Source organism: Falco cherrug, chromosome 15 (assembly GCF_023634085.1).
Source record: "Falco cherrug isolate bFalChe1 chromosome 15, bFalChe1.pri, whole genome shotgun sequence".
Taxonomy (NCBI): Eukaryota; Metazoa; Chordata; class Aves; order Falconiformes; family Falconidae; genus Falco; species Falco cherrug.
This window is the reverse complement of record NC_073711.1, coordinates 4,846,066-4,870,778: the sequence shown is the minus strand read 5'-3', so window position 1 is coordinate 4,870,778 and position 24,713 is coordinate 4,846,066. Positions and strand designations below refer to the sequence as shown.

At 40.4% G+C, this 24,713-nt stretch overlaps 1 protein-coding gene across 3 annotated transcripts in view; it reads right to left on the bottom strand.

Moving 5' to 3' along the window:
* The window catches only part of ACSL4 (acyl-CoA synthetase long chain family member 4), a 40,764-nt gene extending 16,254 nt beyond the window's left edge, over positions 1-24,510 (bottom strand). Inside the window, exons 1-4 of one of the 3 annotated variants that reach the window (XM_055727436.1) lie at positions 24,425-24,510; positions 23,118-23,200; positions 4,285-4,331; positions 258-776 (exon numbers count right to left, since the gene is read on the bottom strand). In XM_055727436.1, the coding sequence (XP_055583411.1) occupies positions 258-608 (351 nt within the window). In that variant the 5' untranslated portion in view covers positions 609-776; positions 4,285-4,331; positions 23,118-23,200; positions 24,425-24,510. The remainder of the gene's footprint in view (positions 1-257; positions 777-4,284; positions 4,332-23,117; positions 23,201-24,424) is intronic. The other 2 variants (XM_055727437.1, XM_055727438.1) reach the window with 2 other exon arrangements.
* Positions 24,511-24,713: the final 203 nt, after the last annotated feature.

Genomic DNA, 24,713 nt, shown 5'->3' with positions numbered 1-24,713 from the left:
CAACTCTACAGGCTTATGTGTGTTGGGGTCATAACCCCACAAGCACACACACGTAAGCTGTTCATTAAAAGAAAAAAAATTGCTTTCATTTTGCTTGAAGTAAAATAAATAGTGCGTCCTTTACTCTGTTATTCTTTAACAAGCATTAAAAGGATGTTTTATATCATAAGGTGATAATTAAGGAAGACCTCTAAGGAGACTTCCATTGTTGAGGCTGATGCAAAGCAGCTCAAAACCAAGTAAGAATTAAGTTTTACCTTTTTGAACACTTTTCCATTTGGTTGCATTTCATTTTCTTCACTCAGTATTTCTCTGGTCCCGAGACAGTCCTTCTTCCCAAATTTTGCTAAAGCATGGTCAAACAACTTGTCCAACGTGTCTGCTCCAGGAATGTTTATGTTTGCTAGTGAGTCAAGATGAGTGACAGAACGGTAGGGGCTCCCAGGTTTGTCCGAGATGGGTTTAGCTTTTAAACGTTTTGCCATAGCCTTTTTCTTCTTAGCATTGGTAAGAAAATACCATGGAATAAATACAAGCATACTGTACACAGATATTAACAAGTACACAGGCAGCAAGAGAATGGCACATACTTCTAGCCTAAGTTTCATTGCAGGTATTTAAAAAAAGACAATCTCTTATTGTGTTCTGAAGCAGGCAAGAGCAAAGCAGCAGTGCAGTATGGCGTAGGAAGAAACGACAGTAAGTGAAGCTTAGGTTGTTCTTTTTCAGAGCAGCTGCTAAAATTTTAGTAACCTTTGAGAGCCAACAGTGGACACCTGTGGGTGAAGACCAGAGCCAAGCAGGGAGCAGAGAAAAAAAAAAAAAAAAAAGAAAAAAGAATTAAATTAGTACTATTGCAGTCAATCCATTAGTTTTAGTCCTTCTAAGAGTTCACTTCAAATGCATCAAGACAAAGGAGACTGAAGTAACTGATTTGAGGCACGTACACTACATGGTGCAGCAGCGTACTGCTCTGAAGACAAAAGAGGATGCATCTTTTTCGTACTTGTTTGCTGCATCCACAAATATTTACTTTTCAAAGACTCTTCCCCCCTATCTCTGTTTGAATAGTTCAGGGCTGTTGAGACGAAGTCTGTCCTTCACATCATAATATTGTGTTTAAGCTACTTGAGTAACGCTACAATTGCTTAATTATGGGAAAGGTCAACAGTTGTTTTCCCCCTAAATATTTGTACTACAGAGAAAAGATACAGTAGATTACTGCTTTTCAGAATATTACATCGATTTATACTCAGATTAAAATGTATCTTGATACTGAGTCTACATGTTGTAATCAAAAAACTATATAATATTCAAAACCTGATTTACTAATTTTGCCTCTTATTAACTGAATTTCTAATCTATTACTTTTCAACTATGAATATCAGACACTCGGAAAGGGATTACACAGCTTTGCTTTTCCCCTCCAACAACTAATTTGATATATGCATTTCAAAACTCCAGGTATGGAAACTGAAATCCAATTTGACCAATTTAATCCAACTCAAAACGAAGCACAATTTGGCAAAATTTTGTCTCCATGTCAGAAATCTTCCCTCATTAAGAACTGGGCCTGAATAAAGACCGAAGCTGAGTGGGGAAAAAAGCAAAAGCATCACAGCAAGCCACAGCTGTGGCTAGCCCACTGCTCTGCAACGGCACCTGAAAAATACTGGTTCTTATCTTCATCCTGATGGCATGCAAACACATCATGAGCAATGCACACAGCAGGAACAGTAAAAGCACAGGTGCACTAACAAAGGAGCAGCACCTCAGACACGTAGGGGAGTGAGTAGCGCCGACTAGCTTATGGCAAAGCCCAGTCTTTCATGGACAGAATCTGACAAGCAGAACTCAAGAGAGCCAGAGAATGTTCACAGCTCTATCGGGAATTAAAAGAAAGTGGGTATACCTCAAAATGTACTTCTGTGCACATATCTGGCACCCTCAGGTGCTAAGAGGGGCTACAATTAACAGTTCAGGTTAAATAAGACAACTGCTACTCACAGCATTAACAGAAATTTATTAATAGGCTGTTGGGTTTTTAAGTAAGAATTCCAACATCTGCAGTTGTGATGTAGCCAGTATCAACAGTTATTGTAATGTAAGATTAAAAGATCTGCAGATACTTGAAATAACATGATCACCACATTATTTTTTTTAATTAATTCTATAGAGTAAAATTACCATTGAATGACAGAATAATACACTAAACTAAGCTCAGACTTGTTCAGGGAAAAAAAAAAAAGAGTATTCTGCATATTCTTTTTAATAAAAAGTGAGTGTTATGTTCTTTTCAAAATGTATATGCTTATTCTATCATTTTATTAATTTTAGGAAAAATGTCTTCACTGAAAGGGTGGTCACGCACTGGGACAGGCTGCCCAGGGAGGTGGTGGAATCACCATCCCTGGAAGTGTTTAAAATACACATGGATGCACGGTGCTTAGGGACACGGTATAGTGATGGACTTGGCAGCCCTGGGTTAACAGTTGGACTTGATGATCTCAGAAGTCTTTTGCAACCTAAATGATTCTGTGATTCTGCTCTAGTTAACCTCATCATCATCAAGGGTTCAGCAAACAGACAAACCTCAGCAGAAGAACAATCATTTCACTTCCCTAAGCTCCAGTTCTCTAAAATGAAGGTTTACTGCTTTATATTACAAATTTGTATGGTATTTTCATTCCAGTTAATTCAGTGCTCCAAAAGCAGAAGTTAAGCTGTATTTAAAACAAAAGCCAGCCATAGTGCTAAGATTACAGTAAGAAAACCTCGGTGCATGCCGATGAGCCATGATGCTACATGTTAAAATAAACCCACGGAGAACTCACCCCGCTACTCACTTCCCAACAAAAAACATATGACCAGACACGATGACTTGGATAAAAAGCAGACTTTGTTGGACTAATGCAAACAATCTAATATAATGAGACAGTTACTACAGCTTTTATTCAGGCTGAGTAGTACCTTTTTCAGTAGTCCTGCTGGTAAAAAAAAATACTCGCTAATAACAGAGATCTAATTTAGAAGGGGAGGAGAGTAATGGGCTCGTATTTACTTAAATTTTTTAGCCAGTGTTCTGGGCTGACCCATACTATAAAAAGAAATTAACTTCTCCATTTAATTTAATCTCCTGTACATTAATTTTATAACATATTTAAGCAGTTTAGGACTTATAACACTGTATAACACTGAAAAATCATAAAATTTTCAGAGTATTTTCTGTGTACATGTTAGTACAACAAAGAACTGAAAATCATATTTTCACATACTGAATTCCTTACTACTTTCTAATGAAATCTGTATTGACTAATGGTATCTATTAATATGTACTTATTGCAATTATCTCATTTTTCCACTGGTATTTTCCACTTTTGCTTATTGCACCCAGGCAGTAGTGAACTGAAGTCTCTGGGGTAAGAGCTGTCCCTTTTTTTTTTTTACCGTATCTAAAAGGATCGGGACCTGCTCCTCTTGTCATCTAAGCCCCAATAAGATGCAAATAACACAATAAATTATAGCAGTACTGTCATGATTTAAAGAATTATTTCACGATATCAAATTCATATTTTATTACTGATTATCAATACTGAGTCTTTAAAACGGAACTAGGTTGCAGAATGGATTGCAAGACTGTGTGTGAAGGAGGACTGTGTTTGAAAAATTACATCCTACTGATGTTATCTAGTAATCATTTCTGTGTGATGAAACGTGTGCTTTTATACCTGAGATGACCTTCAAGCAACTGACTAAGCAACAAACTTCAATTCTGTGTTGAACACTAACTTAAGAACTTTTACAGTTTACTGGAACAACTTTCTAACACGCTAACAAACCTCATCAGAATGTTCAAAATACTACCTGAAGTAACAAAGTAATGATAAAAAGGTCTTTTTGGGAAAGCATGTTTTGCCCTAAAACTGGCACCCTGTTGAAATCACTTTTAACATTTGAATTTCAAATATGCGTATAAACCCACTTTGTAAACTTGCAGCCAAGTTATGCTAATGTTCACATTAGCAAAAGTTAAAAGGTTGCATTTCCTGTATTTTGAAATTTCAGATTCGTTTGAAATACTTTAAGAAGTGTTTAAAAAAACAGGTAACTTCAAAACATTTTAAATTACCACAAATGTGTACAAATTAGCTACCTTGACAAAAATCAGTTGTAGTTTTTAACAGACATTACAGCAGGTCCCAAAAAGACAAACTTGACTTTTTCCTTTGAACATGTTCATATAAAAACTGACACATGCACACACACACAGAGAAGTATACTCACAAGGTATCTGATGGGTATGACTGAGTTTTTTTCAGTGTTGTTTAGATCTATATTAAAATAGGAAAAAAAAGACAAGTATTAGAAGTTGGGATTTTTTTTTTGCCTTGCAGAAAGGAGGAATCTTTAGAATTTCTACCTTAATGCTCCTAAAGAAGAGCAGCCTATGAATTTAGACAAAGGAGGCACAAATTATCGATACAGGAGGAGAGCAATGATATTATTGGAAAAGGTGAAGCTTGCAAATTACAGTGTATAAAGATGAAGCCCAACCTCCCTCCCCTGTTTAAACATGTAAAGCTATGAACAGAAGCTTACTGTAATTAAAAAAAAAAAATGCCAAGAGAAAAGACTTTCAGATTCCCTATGATCCGTTGGTCTGTCCTTCTGTCTCGGGGCAGAAGCAAAAAGACTTTTATCATTCTTGGACGGATGAGTTACCAGCAGAAACTTTAACTCGAGGCTATCTGTAGCACACACTGCCCAAAGAGTCATAAGGAACATGAAGCATCGTTTGGGTGTTGAGGGAAGAGGAGCGTTTACAGAACAAAAGCATGGTTACGTAGGCTGCAAGGCTTCACTGGTCCCATGACAAGTGAAAAAAAAGACGCCTATATGTAACTATACGGATATGGCTTCAAAACGTCTAGTGCATGATCGTTCTCTTGGACCACTTGGCTTTATAGACAGAAAGCTTTTAAATGATGTTTAACTAGTTATATTTTATTAGCCTTCCCCATAAGTCTAAGATTTCAATCAAGATACCGGTTTCACAGACAGAAGCAGTGTTAAATATCCCTTATGAAATTCCCCTACAAATATTTTCTCTTGAAATATGAAATAAATAAGAGGCCCCATAATGTTTTTAGTGTTACTGGCACTTGCATGCAGCTGTAGAAGGTCTTCATCCACAACAGGCCCATCCCAAACTCATGCCAAATAATACCATATTTTAAATATAATGCGTAACAGACTGACATACTGAACTTGCAAATGTACCTTCATATCAATTCCACTTGGGCAGAAGCCAAACTTAGCTACTTAGACTATACCTTATCCCTTCAATCTCTTAATTAATTAAGACTTTGAGAGAAACAATGAGATGCAGTGTTCACATTGATGTACCATCAAGGAAATCTTCAAGGCAAGCCAAGTATATATTACTAAAAGTACAACATTTACATTCTCAGTAAACTTCCTCTTTCCTCACAAATAAAAGAAAACTTAGCACTCATAAGAAATGTCACTGTATCAAAATAAACCTGTTATATAATACTAGAATATTTAGAATATGTTACCTCTCTTAATTGTGCAATGTAACTAGCCTATTTAGATGCTTATCTCTCTATTTTGGAAATAGAGAGCTTCCAGTTCTTAGTGTAGGAAATGCACGGTCCCAGCAGCAGCCATCACTGTGCGTCAGGCATGGCTACAGTCTAGAAAAAACCAAACCAAACCAAACCAAACTAGACGTAGTTTCTCCCCTAGGTAACTGTCTTCAGCATCTCCAAAGGATTTTCCTCAGGGGAATAAGCTTCCAGCAATTTTGAAATGGTAACTCTTTAGACTAGAATTTCTTTATCGTTTGCAACGATCTGTTACAGAGTTTGTATTACAAACTCATTCACGAGGTAAATATTTTCCTTATTACTATGTTATATGCTGGGAGTTTACAAAAATTCTACAGTCCAAGCTTACTACAGAACACAAATAACCAATGTGAATGCTGATACAAGCGCTGAGACTGTACTTTACTGGCTGCCACAGATGGGAGAGATACTCTCTGAGTATAATCTGACTTTGATATCCTCAATTAAAAGCTTCAGACACAGGTAATATGCAATGTTCTACTCTCATCCTGCAGCCAGGGCCACACAACACAGGCTGAAATCAGAGCACAGGTTCTAGAACAGGAAAGACACTCCTCTCTTCATAATTTTTCATTAATTTCACTGAAAATTTAAGAAACAACTGGCAACTATTTTTTTTTTTAATGTAAGAAAATAGCTTTTAAGTAGTCACAAAAGCTTCCTGGACTACGTAAGGGCAAAAGCATGTGTGGGGAACAGGGAAAAGCTTTATGCCTCTGGAAGCAGCTATTCACAGAGGGGGAAATGCCCTAATCTTCTCTCCATTTAACTACTCAAACAGAACAGAATCAACTTATCCAGCATTTGCACACACTATTAGAATTTCTTAGTGTAACTCAAAGCCTAAATTACCTGTACATAGACATTTTATCATATGCAGTTTAATTTTAATAAGGCAACAAATTATTTTCTTTGCTAAGAAAGGCTTTAATTAGCCCAAGCCCAAAGCACTGTAAATGTTTAATACTGAAAGTACACGAATAACAGTGTTTATTGTCCTTCCTCTTGTGTCAAAAAGCTTGCCAGGGACCCAGTGTACTATGCAATAGCACGATTAGAAGAAAACATACTTCTTTATCTACTTCAAACATTAAATGCAACTTTTAAAGCATCGTTTCATTGTGTTAGGAAAGTTTTCCAGTAACAAAGATGATGTTAGACAGGAAAAAGGGTAGTATTCTAGTTTATGAAGAAAACCTGGAATCTCCAAAGCAAGAAGTTGTTTACTTAAAAAAAAAAACACACCAGAGGAAGTCCTGATTCCCCTGCAACCAAACTCTCACCAACTTCACACGGAGACACAGTTCTGGCTTTAGTGTGAGTCCTCAGGGTTCCTTTCAGGAAGCCCTGAAATCTTCTAAAACAACCCAGTATGAATAAGTAACAACTATTTCTGCAACTTCTCTAGCATTCAGGCAGATCTAAACATTTTGCAAACCACAGTAAGCACTCATCATCTGTAAGTGGAAAGGTGGTTCTACGCAGTGAAAGATGTGAGTTGACCTGAATAATGTGGTTATTAGTTACATAGGTTATTAATTACAGTCAGTTTTTGGAAAGGAATTTAATCAGTATTTAGTAGCCTTGAATTTGTTCCAGTGCTACAACTGAAGGAGGCTAGGATTTCACAAAGAAATTACAGAAAACCTGAGAAATATCAGATTTCCAGGAAGATGCAGCAAGTTTAAACACAATAAACAACCGAGTGCATACTATCAGGCTGTCTACACATTTTGATTTCCAGATTTATACCTGTCACACACAATAACAAAAGAACATTTCTACAGATGAGAAGATTGTGATTAAATAGCAATACAAGTCGGAAGAATCTTGTGGCTAATGACAACTCTTCTGGGTTAGAAAGGTTGAAAGAATAAAAACTAAGGGAAATGATTCAGTTTTTACATCATGTCAGTGTTTTTATGAAAACAAACTCTGCCCATATTAATGCAAGTTACTCATGGTAGAAAAAAAAAGTACATGAAGTCCAATTTTTGTTCCTTTCTCACAGGCAGATTTCTACATATTTTCCTTTTGTATGTCTGAGGACAATGAGAACTCCAGAGGTAACTGATGAAACACCAGCAGGTTTCGGAAGTACTTCCATGCTCTATCAATGCAATAGTAGTAGCCCAAAGCCTGAGTGTTTGAGAGCTTAGTATGAGCAGTGTAAAGACTAGTACCTATGTCCCAGCAAACAAGGAGAGGGGACAGTCGGTTACAGTAGATCCTGATATAAGTTGAGGGTCTCTGTTTAATTATATACATTATATCTGAAATAGCAAAGCCACAAGTAGTATTAGGAAATGTTGTTTCTCTTACTGCTGCCTAAAAAGAAAAAAGTAGTCAATACAATGTTTTACTTAGCTACTAAACAAAGATCAGATTTATTTTTGGTTTCAAGAAAAATCTTATTGCTGTCTTTTATATTCATCACTACTTCTGTTTTACTACCTCAGAACATAGATGCACTTAAGCAAAAAAATAAAAGAAAAAAATCAATTTGTAAGTCGCAAGTGTCATACATATATTGCTGCAACAACTACTGTAATGGAAACCAGACCAGCCACACTTACCCAGTATTTCTCCATTATCTAACAGACTGGTGTGAAACTCTCTCCTAATCTTGTAAGGTAAGGGCAAGCAGATGTTTGGTGAGAGGGTAAGAGTTGTTTGTGTGCCCTAAAGGCAGAAAATAGAAAAGGCCAAGACAAGATTCCACAACTGAAAACCACCCACGGAGCATACACTGAACTGGGGGAGGATTTCCTCTGGACCTGCTCCTCCAGCCTCTGCACGGCAAGTACCCGAGGCTCATTCGTCCCAACCTGCCTCCCTCCCAAGCCCAACCGCAACGCAATCCGTACTGGTTATGTGCTGCTCTGATCAAAAACGCAGGACATGCAAGATTTCAAGTCGATCCAAGCTGTAATGCTAGCAGTCACTGCAACTAGTGGCAAACTCAGCTGTTCCAACACGTTTGTGGTAAAGGAAGTAAGTGAGAGGCATCCTTTTGTGTCCTTGGCACTTCGGTTAATGAACGTGGTCAAGACTGGTGGCTTGGACAGCCCGTAGTTCAGAAAAGGATGGAAAAGGAGAAAATCTGCAACTGAAAAATACTGGTACTGCCTCAAAACTCCTCCAACATCTACAAAATATACTTGGACAAAGGGCACAAAAATTAAAAAGAAAGATGTATCTTCTGTATTAATAAAGAAGTATTTCAGCCTGATCTCCTCAACATGTGCCCCAATTTCATCAGGCATTATGGCAAATGTTACTCACTCCGATGTTTCAAGGGCAGAGATAGCAACTGTGCCGTTTCCACCCAGCCTTTTCACACCAGCACATGGAAAGGGAAGCAGTGTGCTCAAGGACAAACTGTGGCGGATGCGTGGCCGTGGAAGTTCTCCAGCAAAAGCTACGTAAACAGCCAAGTATGAATGTCTTTCTTCCCACATGTAATACAAAACGGATAAACTACTTAGTTCTGTGTTCAGCTACACAACCATTCTGCAATGGAAAGGTTGTGACTGACGTGGCTCTGATGATCCAACGAGTGAGGTTTAAGTTATCATCTTTTAATTTTTTGCCTCTTTCTCTGCTGTATTTTTGCAAAGCAGTTTACTAAACTAGTGGCCTCGCCTAAGACTGTTGAATTGTACAGTCTAAAAGATCAAATCCATTTGAGACCTACAAATAAAAAGCCCTATTTGCTGCATCTCCCATAAGGTTTTTCTTGCCTGCAAGCATTGCCCTTGACAAATGTGATACCTCGAGTCAAATAATCCTCTAATACATACAATTTATACCAAAACCAGTTCCATAAATTACAAAAACAGGGTTCTCTTCTGCTTCCCCACATGAAAATCATGCCTCCTTTGAGTACAGGCTTGGTAAGTTCAAGCTTTTTGAAAATGTTCTCTTATTTTAGGCAACTGCAGATAATTCCAAAGCCTGTTATTACACCTGCTCTTTTGGAGCGTATTAACAATAGAAGAGCTCTGCTTTCACCTACCCTGTATCGGTTTGAAACTACAGACTGGAGATCAATTCCCCTCTTCTTCTGTTTTATTTTTAGGCATTAAAAATGAAACAGGTTAAAAAAAAATAAATACTGAACTTCCAGACTATTCTGTGTAGGTCTGCATCACGTACTGTTTGTGCAGCCTTCTAGAATAATACATAAATACAAGAAAGCATTTAAACCTAATTTTTATAACCAGATTATGTTTACAATTTTCATTTATAAGGGTGATTCTAACTTGGAAATATGATTGAAGATACCAGTTACAGGGGGGAGGAAGGGGGGGAAGGCAGTTCAGCTAGGAAAGGGGAAAGTAAAACAATGCAAAAGCAAAAGTGAGACCACACAGAACTTTACGGCATTCCCTCCATCATTTTGTGTGTGTGTGTGTGTGGGGAATACAAGCATCTGAAAACTGGCATAATGTTCTGTGGTGTTTCTAAATTTAAAAATTTTCCTTTGCATTGAAAGGGACTAGTAACACCCACAGAATTTAGTTCTTTCAGGTAATTTCTTAAGCTACGCCACCATTTCATCTCAGCAACGAGCAGACAGTTTAGATGCTGCTTCTGTCTTAACTGGAACACAGCTGACATAAGGCAGGACTTTACCTGAAGATGGGTTTCTTAACACAAAAATTAAAACCTCTGTTTTCCCTGCATTTTCAGGGCACAAGAAAAGTAAATAACTGATGTACAATGTTTTACAGTCTTCAAAGTTAGATGTAATATTTCTGTGCCTGTAATATTCACGATGTGTGATGTGGGTACTGCAGATACAGAGGTTACGCTCGTACTTTCTAACTAACATTTTGCTTCTAATTGCTAGGTGCTTCCCTGAGCCTACTGAGCATTCATTTTTATCTGTTTGCAAGTTATCATCAGTATTAGGAACATATGCACAACATACGGTTGTTTAAGAATTAGCTGCTCATCTCCTCTCATGTTATTATCCCATGCTTACGACAATCATTTCAACAACATCCTTTCCCAACATAAGGAAATCAGGATATCGAGTGCTTTTTGTTTTGCAAGTAAAGATGAAGAAGTACAGGAAATAATCTCCCTAGATAAATTTTTTTCAGAATTTATCCAGAGAGAATGTATTTATGCTTATGCCTGTTAGATGCAACTGCTTCACCAGTTCTTGGAGCGCACGCATTCAAGTTCAGACTCTGGTCAAATCACAGAATTAGGGCTGGACAAACGTTAATGATGTTTTACTGAACAAGGCAGAAAATTCATTAATGACGTTACCCTAGCTGCATAGATTAAATACTAACACTTATTTCCTGGCCTTAAATCTGGTGCATTACCAAACAGCTGTACAGCACGACCTAGGAGGAATTGTATGTACTCTTGTGATGACGCATTAGAATTACTTAAAAGCAAAACTGCATTGCCCAATATAAAATAGTAACATGAATCTGTTACTACATAAGAACAAAAGTTAAGAGAAAGTAAACACCAAACCATTCTTTTTTAATAGGATTCAGCTAATAGATTCATCTGACCAAAGCTTAGCAACATGAACACAGAAGAGCTAGTCATTAAAAGCTACTTCCTTTATAAATTTCCTGACATCTATCAGCGTTGCTCTGTAATAACCTTTTTGAGAAAGGAGCAACTCAAACAGTAAAATGTTAAAAGTGCATGAACACAAGTCCAGTCTGGCAGGCAAACACGCAGTGTAATGACAGAGATCATCATAATCCTTCTTAATGCTCTATTGAGACAGTCCAGGAACATTAACCTTCTGCATTCGATTGAAATCCAGACACAATAATGGACTACAACAGCTTCTCCCTTTTACTGTAGTTACCCTGACAGATTATAAACTTCTTTTCAAAGGTCTTGCCAACAGCAACTGTTGAGTAATTCAGCAGACTGAAGTTCTACATGTAATTCTGTATTACTTCAGAAAACCTGATTGTCTCTTCAACTTCCATTTTAAAAAGAAATTCTGCCACAATTTTGTATTTACCTTTATTGCTTTTCAAAAACTCTGTTGTCTCTCATTGGTGGCATTAGGTTGATTTCTACTCAGACACTGGTAATAATTTAGGTAGTGAAATTAATTACATACTTTAAAAAAAAAGGGGGGGGGGAGGAGCAGGGGGAAGACAGAAGTCTGTGTTCCTCCTCATTAAAGGACTGCATTACCTATCAAGAAGTGCACTGCAGGCTGGGGAGGGATTTTTCTAAAGTTCTTACAGGTTTTTCAAAATTCTGTGGGGACAGTCAACAAGGGTAACACCAGAGTCCTGAAACACACTTTCCCTTTTCTCTTAGGAGCTCATGTGCAAATGCAAATTCCTCCCTTTTTTGTGACTAAGCAAAAAGAATTAGGCTTTCTTATTTGCAATTGGAAGAAACTCCGTCCTTGCAGATGTCCTGACATACAGATGACTGAGTGGGCACTTAAAAATACAAGTTCAAGAAAACCGTTCCCACCCATGGTCATCTGAGACAGCAGCCCTTGAGATTTCAAGCATGAGTCATCTCTGTTTTTCATTTCCATTGTGTAACTAGTTAAGCTGCAGAGGAAAATGGTTTGAGAGTCAGTAAAGTTAAAAGCATTAGGAGCAAACATTTTAATCTTTTGCACAATCACAGGTTTTTTTCCAGTAAAAAAGTGATGATGTCTTTTGTCAGTTTAAGGGACTGAATTTCATTGTGGTTCTAATGCAAAATTTTAGCATAGTCTATTACTTGGCTCATGGTGAACCTATCCTATCACCTTCTAGCCAAACATACCGGGATCAGTTCTAGGTATCAGTCATCTCTAGATCCACACCTGGAATTCCCAGATAAACATTTTCCTAAGACAGAACTTCATACTGCAACTTTCCGCTCACTTTGAACTTTCTGTGAGTGAACTTGCTTTCTGCTACTTTCACATGCTTTATCACGACTGAGATATCTCTAGGGTACATTTCTTTTAATAACATTATTTGGCAACTCAAGTACTAATTTTTACAAGGAAGACCTGGAGGTACAGGCTGGGGATGAGTTGTACATGAATAATAAAACAATGCAGCCTATACCAATTCACTCAGAGAAGCTGGGGATTTCACCCGTCAGCAAGGGAGGTAACAGCGGTGATGGCACTTTCTACCATGGAAGGCAATCTTACTGATTTACTGTATCGTAACAGGTTTTTGATTTTATCTGCACTTCACAGAGGCAGTGAGATGACCAAGCAAATTTCAGTACGCTTTCTCCAAGGCACTGTGGATATTCAGGTTTTTAGATTTAACAGCTCTAAACACGATTTGTACAGTCTTCTCAGCAGTGTAACACCGCCAAAACAGAAAAATAACACAAAGGCAGTCCGAACCTAAATACTAAGACAGGAGAAGAGGGTAGAAACTAGCACAATTCCTAGAGAGTTAAAACAAAAAAGGGGAAGAAAAAAAGACCTCTGAGACATTTTTAAACAGCGTGATTTTGAACTTTACCACCCCCCAATACATGTGTATGCACATTTATCACACTCCTTACTCACAGACAGCAACATGCTTGTTTCAGGTGTACAATTTCAGAGACAGGCAGCTTTTGATGTTCTTAGTCCAGAACATCCAGGTAGCTTTTTGCAAAGCAGCAGAGGCCATACTCAGAGCACTGCATCACAGCATCACATGCCCAAAGCCGGAGCTGGAAGCGGAGACAGCACAGAGCCAGTTGGCTCTGGCCAGGGAGGTGCATAACCATATAACCACAGCTGTGCCTGTGCTAATCCATCCTACCCCTCAGCAAAACATACTAGTGCAGGACACTATGCACTAGCGCAGCCACAGAGCTTCCTGAAGGGCATTTGTTCGAGCCCTGCCAGCTCAGAAGACGTTAAAAAAAGCATGTGTGACTCTCTGCAGCAAACCATACAGCTGAAACTGAAGTGGCTTGATGGCACAACTTGCTATTTAGGTAACTAGATCACCTTTACTATAAATGAAGCAGGAGTCACGGTAGGAATTGCAGAAAAAGAAAGTGTACAGCACTAGACTAAACAGACCATGAAGTGGTCTTAGACTTAAATTTTGAAGGAAGCACGAAGAGGAAACTGACGCTGTTGCCAATTCTTTCAACTTATTTTTAGGAACTTTTTTGCTCTGAAAAAGGGACAAAAAATCCTCAGTATGGCACTGTGTATCACAACAGCAATTTAGGGTTAGTAATGAAGAAAGATATGATTTAATTTTTTAACAAATGCAGTGATAAAGTCAAAAAGCTAACATTGACAAAAAATGTTTCCATTTTCAACTTAAAAATACACAGTCCCTACTCCAAATCTATCTGCACTATAATTATCGTTATAGTGATGTTAGGACAAAGTTCCCTGTTGGAAGGTCTTAGTAAGGGTTATTTAAGTGCCCACTCCCTAGTTATTGTCAGTCTTACTGCTCACTAACACACAAAAACCCAAGTCATTCTTTACCTTTAATACAACTGCAATTCAAATGTTTCTAGGTAAACACATCAATAAATTAATGAAAAATCTAAAAAAGGAAAACATTAAATAGTGAAAATTCCAGACATCTCTTAGGTTATAAACATAGCCAAACAGCCCATTCAATCCAACATTTTCCTGGATTGGTAATATGAGCTTTGTCAGCTGTTTGTTGTCAGAACTGTCTGTACAATTGCAAAACATTACCTGTGACTTGAGAACACGGAACAGGCTGATCGTGTACTTGAGGTCAGGGGATACCACTAGAAACTCATTAACATTCTCAATTTTCACCTAAATTCTGTGTTCTGAGTGCCTGCGGATGTTTGAATGATGTAACATGCTACCACTGTGCCTGACAAAAAGTTTTTAAATTTACTCTTGGTTAAAACCAGCATTATGACACCGGACTGCTTTTAATAGCCTCGAGTCTAAAGCTTCAGCAATCCAGTATTCAGAGCTTACCTTTCTTAAAGGTAAATCTACTTAATGCTATCCCAAGTTATGAAAATATTTTTCATTTTCAGCTTTTTAAGGAAAGGTAAACTTAGAAACCAAGAGGTAATAGGTAACAAATTTATTAAACTGTTTTGTCTGTCTGAGGAACACCTATGAATTACCTTAGAGAAACAGCCAACAGAAACCTTACCCCGCTACGGCCTTTCAGAGAATAAGATCACCCCCCCCAATACATTTGCATCCAATGTCCGCTATTTGCATCCATGGACCACCACTCAGAGAGGTAGGAAAACAAGGGCTAAAGCAGTCAGTGTGGTCCTCAAATCTCATACTTTAGGTATAAAGTAGTGTTAGCATACACACAAGCGATGTTTGTATCTTATTTTCAGGCATATATTCCAGAAACGATGATCCACCCGCAATGACGTGGGTATTCAGGTAACAGACAGATGGTTTCCCCAAAGTCCTGTTCCTCTTTACATGAACCCTGCTGCCTCTGCCAACTGCCACTGCTTGCTCATCTCTTTCTTCACACTGCTGTTCAGACTGATTGGGTCCAGGTTAAATGAGGATTATTTCCCAACAAGAGTAACATTTTAGGTGGGTGGATGTTTTAACCGAGTAACGTATCTTTACGTTGGGGAAGGAGGGGAGAAAGACTACAGGCTGGGCACCATCTGATGTTTTCCATTAGGTAGTGTGATCTGGAAAGAGTCTTACACTTATTACTGACTGTTCTGTGTATGTTATTATCTTTCCTCAAACCACCTCCGAGCATTCAAATAACCTGAACTCAGCTCATGGCTAGAACAAGTTTTTATCTTCAGTTATGTTAGACTAAAATTGCCAGACTGTTTAGCATGCTCTCTTTTTTCAGTTGAGTTTTATGGAACCGTAACGCATACTGCATAGGTATTGTTATTTAAAGGCATGCAAGAAAAAACATGCCTGAAACACTGAGCCTCAGTGAAACACTGAAATACATGTACAGCTTCTCTTCTATGAACTGGAACAGCAAGGATAAGGGGTAATCCATGAACAAGCAAGCCAGACTAAGTACGGACAAGCAGGATGCTCTCCATGGTTTTCTAAGGCATAATCTTGCTCGCTCCCTGTTCCAGCTCCCACTTTCTCACCCTGCTTTTTATTGAAGAACAGCAAGCCCAGTTTCACCTTCCAGTTGTTCCTCTTCCCTGCAGGGGTACATTTCATAATGAAAGCACTTTTGACCAAGTTGTTTGAACAGAAGAGCTCATAAAAATGCAAAACTATTTGCATGCTTATGAAATCAACAGAGAATCCATTTTCATAACGAAAATTAAACACACCTATCCAAGAAAAGCACAAATACAAGGCTAACAAATTCAGTACTAAATTATACTGTGTAAATACACAGTATGAATCAGCTGTACATACAGCTGCCTTCATGGAAAATAATGTGCAAAATAAACTACAGACAGACAGAAATGATTCTATCTTCTTCCTACTTCTGTGTCTGCTGAAAAAAGACCACGGGCACCACAAACCTGGAGCTCTTACTTCTTTTTTCATTTTTCCTTTCTATTGCTGCAGCACTTTGCTGTTAGTTGACCATTACCAGTAGCTGCAGATTCATTGTCTCAATTCTTCTATATAACATTCAAAACAAATGGAAAATACTGCTGTAAGTCTACATCTTACTTATACAATATTCTTATTATTAGGCATGTTTTTGTTGTGCAGAAAACCCAAAACATGCCATACCAAGAACAGAAAAGAGGTTAGAGAGGTTAGTACCTAAATCAAATTTTAAGATACCACACAACTTGAGCAAATTACTTTATTGAGTTGAAATAAATGTGACCTTAGTGTAATGGAGACTCCAACAGCAAAGTGAAAACAGCCCAACAAGCCTGCTGGCTCTCTATCAGAGCCTTCAGGTTCATGGCAGCTAACTCAATCCAAGTCTGGACTGCATCGATGCCACTTTGAGTGTTCCCTTGACTTGCAAATTTTGCAGGCAGCCAACTACACTTAACCCTTAAGTCGAGCCAGTAGCTCCCTACTCACTCTCGCCAGCGCAGGGGAGGAAGTGGTAACCTTGGTTTTAGTTCAGCTGACAGAATTACTTGCACCTTTACACTGTAGCTTTGTAAGAACTTTAAAACAAACATAAAACTGAGCTACAAGCAATAGAACAGAGCTGCTGCTGAAAGTAGCCTCCACCCATTTTTTGCCATCCCAGGCTGTCCCATCCCTTTTGCCAGAAGTCCAGTGAGTGCCAGCAGCAGCTTTTTGCAAGCTTTGTATGTTCGCGGAAGTGCAGTATCAGGGGTGTGTGTGTAAGCAACCAGAAGCTGCAGCATGGTAACTTATCTACTTTTATCTTTATTGAAAGCCAAAATAACCCACCCCAAACCCCATTCCTAAACACTCAAGCATATTATTAAAATTTTATTACAGATAAAGTATTTCAGAGTATATAAAATTAAATATGCATAATTTGTTACTTACTGAAGGTCAGGAGTTGGTACTTTTCCTAATCCAAAGTGGCTGTATGGTACAGGAAACAGCAGCTTACCACTGAGTTGACCATTTAAGCTATGAAACAAAATACCCTCATTCATAAATTTTTGGGGTTTTGCTATGAGCCAACATTCAGGGTGCAGTCATATGCAGCTTCCAGCTCCTCAAACTTAGTGTTTTTCAAGTAGTGACATTTCATAGGCTGCTCCACTCCTCTAGCTTCCAAGACAAAAATATTTGTTGAGAATGACTCACTGTGTATTCTACTTATGTACTTCAGGTTAACTGAATAAGATCTTTTCAAAAACTATTGTGTGTATAACTACAAGAGAGGAAACAACAAAGCACCTGACAGATTGCTTAGGCCATGTGAAGTGTTTCAGTAAATCTGACCAGTTACATTTATTTGCTTACCCCCCACCCCCACCCCCAAGATACTTGCATCCTCTTATCAGCAGTATTGCAACACAGGCTCCTTGTAACCTTACCACTAGCCTCGCTCAACCCTACAAACTCCACAGGATGCAGAGGGCAGCGCTCATTTAAGCGTGGAAACTCATTCCACTGTATGTGCTGCCACCACAAATACCTGCAGGACTGTGAACTGCAACATTGTGTGAAGCTCGATCAAACCTCTTGTAGCACCTGCTCATCTGTAGCCTAACTTGACAGACTGTGGGCACTCTTCACCTTTCACCAAGTGTGAGAAATGGACAGGGCAGGGCATTGGGTGAACACTCAGTATTTGCAGCCTAATAATGTTTCTCCAAGCACAACTTTCTTAGTAGACAGTCTGGTTTAAGTTGCACAGGTCACTCCTAGTGTACAGGAACACACAATGAAATTCACAAAACAGCAGCTTCTTTAAAATATCAAACGACAGTCATAGGCAGGTAAGCAATCATTACATGAACACAAAAATAAATTATTTTTATTTGGGGAAAGTTCTTCTTTTAGTAAATACTGTTGTTTATGAAGCTTGGTATTAACCCAAGTAATGTGGATTTAGAATGAGCAACTCAGTTGCTGTTTCCAGAAACACCGGATACCTTTAGCTTTCTCTTTAAAAGACCAGCAAGAGGTTGGCTTTAGCTTCAGACTTCCCAGTACCTGAACCAAGGCAGGCAGTTCATATGTTATAGCAGAGTGGCCAGTGTAAAAAAATCAAGGACAAGAATGAACAGGTATGTCCACTTGATGCTGTGGAGAGCAGAGGATGACAGATGAAGACCAGCAGGCTCTCTCCACTGCCTGCAGCAGGCTCTGGTTAGGAGTTGCCTGCACTAGGCAGCATCAGCCCCTCTAGCTGCCTATAGCTGGCGACCTTTGGGTTCCACAGCCAGAAATAGGCATGCTGGAAAAATAGCCACAGGAAAAGCTACCAGGTAGCTCAGTATGGCAGTGTTTCTGCCTGTAAAAGTATTTGTGCAACAGAGGGATAGTGAGAAAAATTCACTTGCACCAGCAGACTGTTAAAGAAAACCAAACTCAAGCATTAAGTCTGTTCCTACTGTGATACGTAGCAAAGATTTTTCTGGCAGCCATGAAAAGTGCCTTAGGGCATACGTGTGCTCTGCAGTAACCATTTATTTGTTTTATATTCATTTTCCAAGAAACTTAACCAGGAAATAGAAGACACACGCACGCTTATAATAATTACTGACACCAAACAATTTCTTTGTGGTATCACATACTTTACTATTATAATTTATTTAGTTCCTGTGTATGCTAATATTTTTCTACTCCTTTGAGCAGGATTTGAGCAAACAAGACCCTTAAAAAGACTGAAGGGTCACATACCAAGGAGAAGTTATTCAATTATTTTACAGGCCGCTCTCTATTTCTGACACCGGAACAGAGTTGATGGTATACAAGGAACATAATGGTTACAGCAGCGTGCAGGGCCTGGTGGGTGGAGCCATGGCTAAAAATGCAACTATTTGGGAATGGGAGGAAATGTGTTAAGCAAGCAGCAGCAGCACATGCATACTTGACATTTGTTTTGAGTTGCATTGTTTAAGGGACAAAAATTTCAGGATGACATGAAGGTGTTTCGGAGCGCCCAGTCCCCAGTAACCCCAGCGATGTCAAAATGCATACTGGTGTGCAGATGCTCACAGGGAGCCCAGCCTTGCACACAAGGTATGCTTGTGCACTGCCACAGCAGAATGATACTCAGTAAGAATCTTCACTCAAGGGACTACTACTACTCAAGTTACTTTTCTGAAGTTTCACAGCAACCCCACAAACAAGCAGTTTTATAAACCAGACATCTACCTGCAGTAGCTACAGCTGAACCTAAACGCATGGACAGAGGAAACCCTCAGTTATGGTGCGTTTCAGAATGCACGTCTTTTATAAGGTATAGAACAGTGGTTTAGAAAAAAAACCACAATAACCACCCTTTCACATCACTTGACTCTACTGTTGCATCTCCTAGAATGTAAGTCACATTTATTAAACATGAAATTTAAAATGCTACACAGTTAGGTAAAGCACCTAGCTCAGTAGAAGGCACTGTACTAATACTATTTTCACTTTTAAATGGGTTGCACAGTATCCTAGGATAGCTTAAAAAACCCCACAAGAAACAGGTCTACTGTGCAAATTAACAAGTAGTTTTGCAAAACATAACTATTAGCTAGACATTAAGAAAAATTTTTTACATGTTGGCCATGCTTACACTACAACAAAAGCACAATGGGGTAGGCGAAACATGTCAATATCATTTTAAAAATAGATAATACATTATAATGAATTTAAGTATTTTTTTTAAAGAAAACCTCTAAACACAAGCATTTCTGTAACTGATTTGGTATTACTCAATCTTATTTTCTAAAGTAAGGAGAGTTAAAACAGAACACTTCAGAATTATTAAAATAATAATTTTAAAGTCTTTGATTAGTACAAGTACTGGGATGTGATGTGCTATTTTAAGTCTGACCTTGTCGTATCAACTGGCTTCTAATTTCACAGGCTTTCAAGCATACCTAGATTATTTTTTTAATATATCTGTACATTAATATTCTAACTGCCATTATACACCTATGCTATAAACCATTCCCAATTACCAGTGTGTGGGAATACAAGCATTTTCCCTGTGCACTAACAAAAGTCACAAGAGAAGCTGCAGCACCATCACACAGTAACACAGATGTGCATACAGGTGGTATTCTGCTCTGGTTTGACACATAACAGCTGCTATTGACAGACCAAAAAATTAAAAAAAGTAGTATGAATCTATTGCTTAATAGGCAAGTCACAAGCATGCTTTTAGAAAAAGATTCTGAACTGATGGAGCAGTAACATACTCTGGGGAATCCACAGTCACATCATTATACATTGAAAGAAATCCTAGTTCCTTTGTTTTGTCCTCACTGAACAACAGTGGTGTTCAAGATCACAGATTTAAGAGTCTCGGATTTAAAGTGATAACCAAGGATGCACCTTGGATCACTTTAAATAGAGACTCTTAAATCTGTGATAATTGATGGATCGCTTTATCTCTACCTTGAAGACAAAGATACCTCACCTTGAAGCTTGTGAACTCTTAGCTGCACAATATCCATTGATTTGGCATTAATCATACCACCAAAACCACACAAAATTTAAATGGGGAGGGGAATGTATTTTCTCAATATCTAGGATTCCTTACAAAACACTTTACCGAGGTGAAAAGTACTCCTTGATTTCAATGCAAAGTCCAAGTGCTTAGCTCTATCTGAAGCAAAGAAAGAGGAAAACAATTCCTTACATCCTTCACATTACACAGCTATTAATCCAAAAGCACAGCGAGTAAAATGCGCACTGACTTTTTGATGTCGTAGCATTAGCGCCAACCTCACTTCCATTGTAAGCAGCTCATATACACGGACTTTAAAAATCATCCATTATATAAATTGACATTCTAACAAGCAGCTGGCTGAAGGAAAGCATTTCTCACCCCTCCCAGTCCCATGCCCACAATCACCTTTCCTTACTTGTTCTGCTCCTCCATTTCCCCAGACTGCCGGTGCTATTTATTTCCTACTGAAAAATGGTTCAATGTGCCTTCTGAGTTTTCTGCTATATTACATTTTAAGATGATCCCAAATATAACTCTCCGGCCAATTGTACCAACACTCCTCACACACACACACTCCTTGTATCTAACCTCTGCAGAAGATCAGGTTCAAGCCAGCACCAAGTTTAGTCCCGACTCAAAAGCTACTATGAGCTATGGCAGCACAGGTCACAAGCAGCACGGCAGCCTAAATAGTAGAAAGGCTTCCTATCTAGGGCAACAGCAACACCGCAAAGAATTTCCACCCCCACCACTCATTCCTAACCTCTGTATCATGCACTCGGTCAGGTAAATATTGTTATGCGTATCTGGCACATGATTAAAGCCGTATCTCGATTACATGTACACTTCATATGAAGTATTAGGTAGGAACTGATAGCCCTAAGAAGTGGGGCAGGGAAAGCAGATCTGTTGTAGCTTATTTAAGCTCTGTCCAATTATTTTTGTTGATCTCTGCAGAGCAGCTCAATGCAGATCACACTAGATACCTACTGCAGAAAAGAAAACTGAAACCACATGTCCCAGGCAGTTCTGGCAACTGGTCAGAAGTCTTCCTCTTGGCAAGCACAAGTCTTATTCCGTACAGTGTTTTTTAGTTCATGTCTGAATAAAACAAGTGAAGACTTACTGCAGCTCCAGCATCCAGGATTAAAGCAGAGCCCTCCCTGTCCACCAGTCGGACCACAAACAGCAATTTGTGAGAAAGGGCCTTGGTGCTGGCAAGCTTTGTGTCCACCACAGGTCATTACAGAAACCTGTCACACCACTTCCAGTGTGTGTTTTACTTCTGGTGTGATGCAAATTACTCCGAACGAGTAGCCACAGAAGAAATAACCAGTGCTGCATTCAGCTTTCATTTTTTACATGCCCATCCACAGAGTTCAAGGTTCTGAGGAAACACACAGTTACTAAGAGTGTCAGCAGACTTATGGGCAGTCTTAATTTCTCTCCCTTACCCCAGCCAAAAAAAAAACCCACCCCAAGGAAATAAAAGCAATAGCAAAGTATTAATAATTCCTCTCCACTGTAAAGCACAGCTCTACTAGGAGAGGAGAAATACTTTAAGCTTTCCCTTGGGCCCTTCTGTACAGCCAGCCCATTCCACTAAGCACCTTCCAGATGGAGGAATGACAGAGGGTCAATCCCAGTCACAGGGAGGAGGTAACTTTGAAATGAAGATGAGCACCAAAGTAGTCACTAACTGCTGTAGAATGCAGGAAAATCAAACAGCATGACCAACTTTTCAGACATGCCTTCCACAAAAATGGTGGAGGACACTGTACCATCTAAATAATGATCCGAAATATGGACAAATGGAACAAAAATTTAAGTTTTGTTTCTCAGGAAATTGCTTCCCTCCTATGAAGCTTCCTTCTGTCCTGAGAAAATAAATGTCCTAAAGCACAGTGACATGCTTGGTTGCATATACATTAAGGATTTCCCTTAATAATTAACTCCAATTCTTCTTTAGCAGAAGTGATTCCTTATTCAAGTTTTCTTATAAACAAGTGCTCATTCATTTGTCATGTTAACTACCTAACTGTATGTAATCATTAACTTCAATAGATTTTGCATGTATATTTGGCCCAGGCTACTGCTTAACATTTCATTTGGATATTACCTTCATTTAAAACAGTGTAATAGGCTGCATCTATTTTCCTAGATACGTATCTTAACAGCACTTGGAATATATTTGTCTAACACCTTGCCTTTGTGATCTGTTCATGGTTTCTCAGTTTTATAAAAAGCATAATCCTCACATTAGAAGGAGGTGTCATCCTGGTAATTTATTATACTGAAAATTTATAGCAGCTGATAAACATTAGATTATTCCATCAGCAGACAATGGTCAACACTGTCATTTGCTTGCACAGCCTACATTACAGATAGCATTAAAGGCAATACACGAGTAGAGTATTTGCATCTCATGCAAACTTAAGTAACTAACACATGAAAACCTTACCACAGCAGGGTTCTCGGTGGGGGGGGAAGCTCTCCCTTTCCAGTTTATACAGTTCTGTAGCTTAAGACAACAATGAAGGGGAGCTGGCAAATACAAAGAAGCAAAAGGCAAGTTAAATTTTTTCTGTGTGGAAACATGTTTTTATGTTGAAAACTTTTATGTGGAAACATTTAAGGCTTTTGTACAACTGTATTAAAACAAACTTTGTATTCACGCATGAAGAGCGGAAAAAAAGAAGAAACCAATCTTTCTGAGGCTGTTGGAGCATTACAGACAAGAGACTCAATTCTGTCTCTTGTTTGGGAGAAATTATTGGATTGGGGACTAATTTTTTTAACTATAATATTTTCACATCTTAGAGAAAAAAAAAAAGATGTCTTTAATCACTGCAGTTAGCCAGAGATGACAAATCCCAAATATTCAAAAAGTAGAGCTCAATTAAGAAAAGAAAGATCCTATGTTTCCGATTCCTATTTATAGCTTTACTTACTGATTTTTGCACGTCAAATTGGTAAGGCTATAAATACAAGCTTGCCTGTAGCAGTAAATGACAAAGCACGTTGGATCTGTATTTTCACACTCCAGCAGCCCGAGCAGGACAGAGCCGGCCCGCCGGGGCAGGTATTGCCCTTCCCTGACAGCCACCTCCCACAGCCGCCAGGGCTGCGGCGGTGCCTCCCCCTCCCCCCGCCGCGCCCCCGAGCATCCCCGCCGAACGCACGGTGACGGTACAGCCGCGTCAGGGACAGGGGCGCGGTGAGCTCACAGCCCGCTGCGGGTGGTGGTGGGGGCGGCGAGCGGCGTCCCCCGCGGCCCGGCCCGCACACCCCCGCGAGCAGGGCCGTGTCGGGGCTCGGGGGCGGACAGGGACAGGCCACCCGGCCGGCTCCGGCCCTCACCCGGCTGCCGGGCCGCGCGGGCTCTGCTCCCGCTGCAGCCGTGCCCCGCGCCCAGCCCCCGCCCGCCAGGGCCGCGCAGACCCCGGGGACCGGGGCCGGGGCGAAGGGCTGGGGAGGGCTGCCCCAGGGGTGCGCCCAACACGGCGGGGCGATGCGCTGGCAGCCGGCCCCGCTCCGCGCTTCCCGGCGCCCCCTTGCCCCCGTGCCCGCCGGCAGCTCCCGCCCGCGGCACAGCGCCCCGGCCCCGCGGGGCCGACCCCGCTCCTTCCCTCAGCTGACCCCACTGCCCCCGCCCGGGCGGGCGGCAGCCGCCGGCCCATCCCCGGCGGGGAGCAGCCGGCCCCGCTGCCGCGCCGGGAGGCAGCGAAGGGACCGGGACCGACCCCGGCCCAGCCACCGCGCACTCACCTCGCCTGGCCACCTCGTCCCGGTGCTGCCGGCGGGCCCGCACCGGCTGCTAAAATGGCTGAGGGCGGCGGGGAGGAAGGGGGGAGGGAGGGGCGGGGGCGGGGCGAGCCCCCGATCTGCCGGCCGCGCCGCCCAATCCCGCCGCGCCGCCGCGGGGAAGGGGCGGGCAGGGGCGCGGGCCCGCAGCGAGGCGGCGGCCGGGGGGCGGCGGGCAGCGCCGGGGCCGGGCCGGGCGGCCGAGCGGGGTGCCAGCGCAGGGGGACCGGCGGGCCGGGCCGGGCGGCGCGGG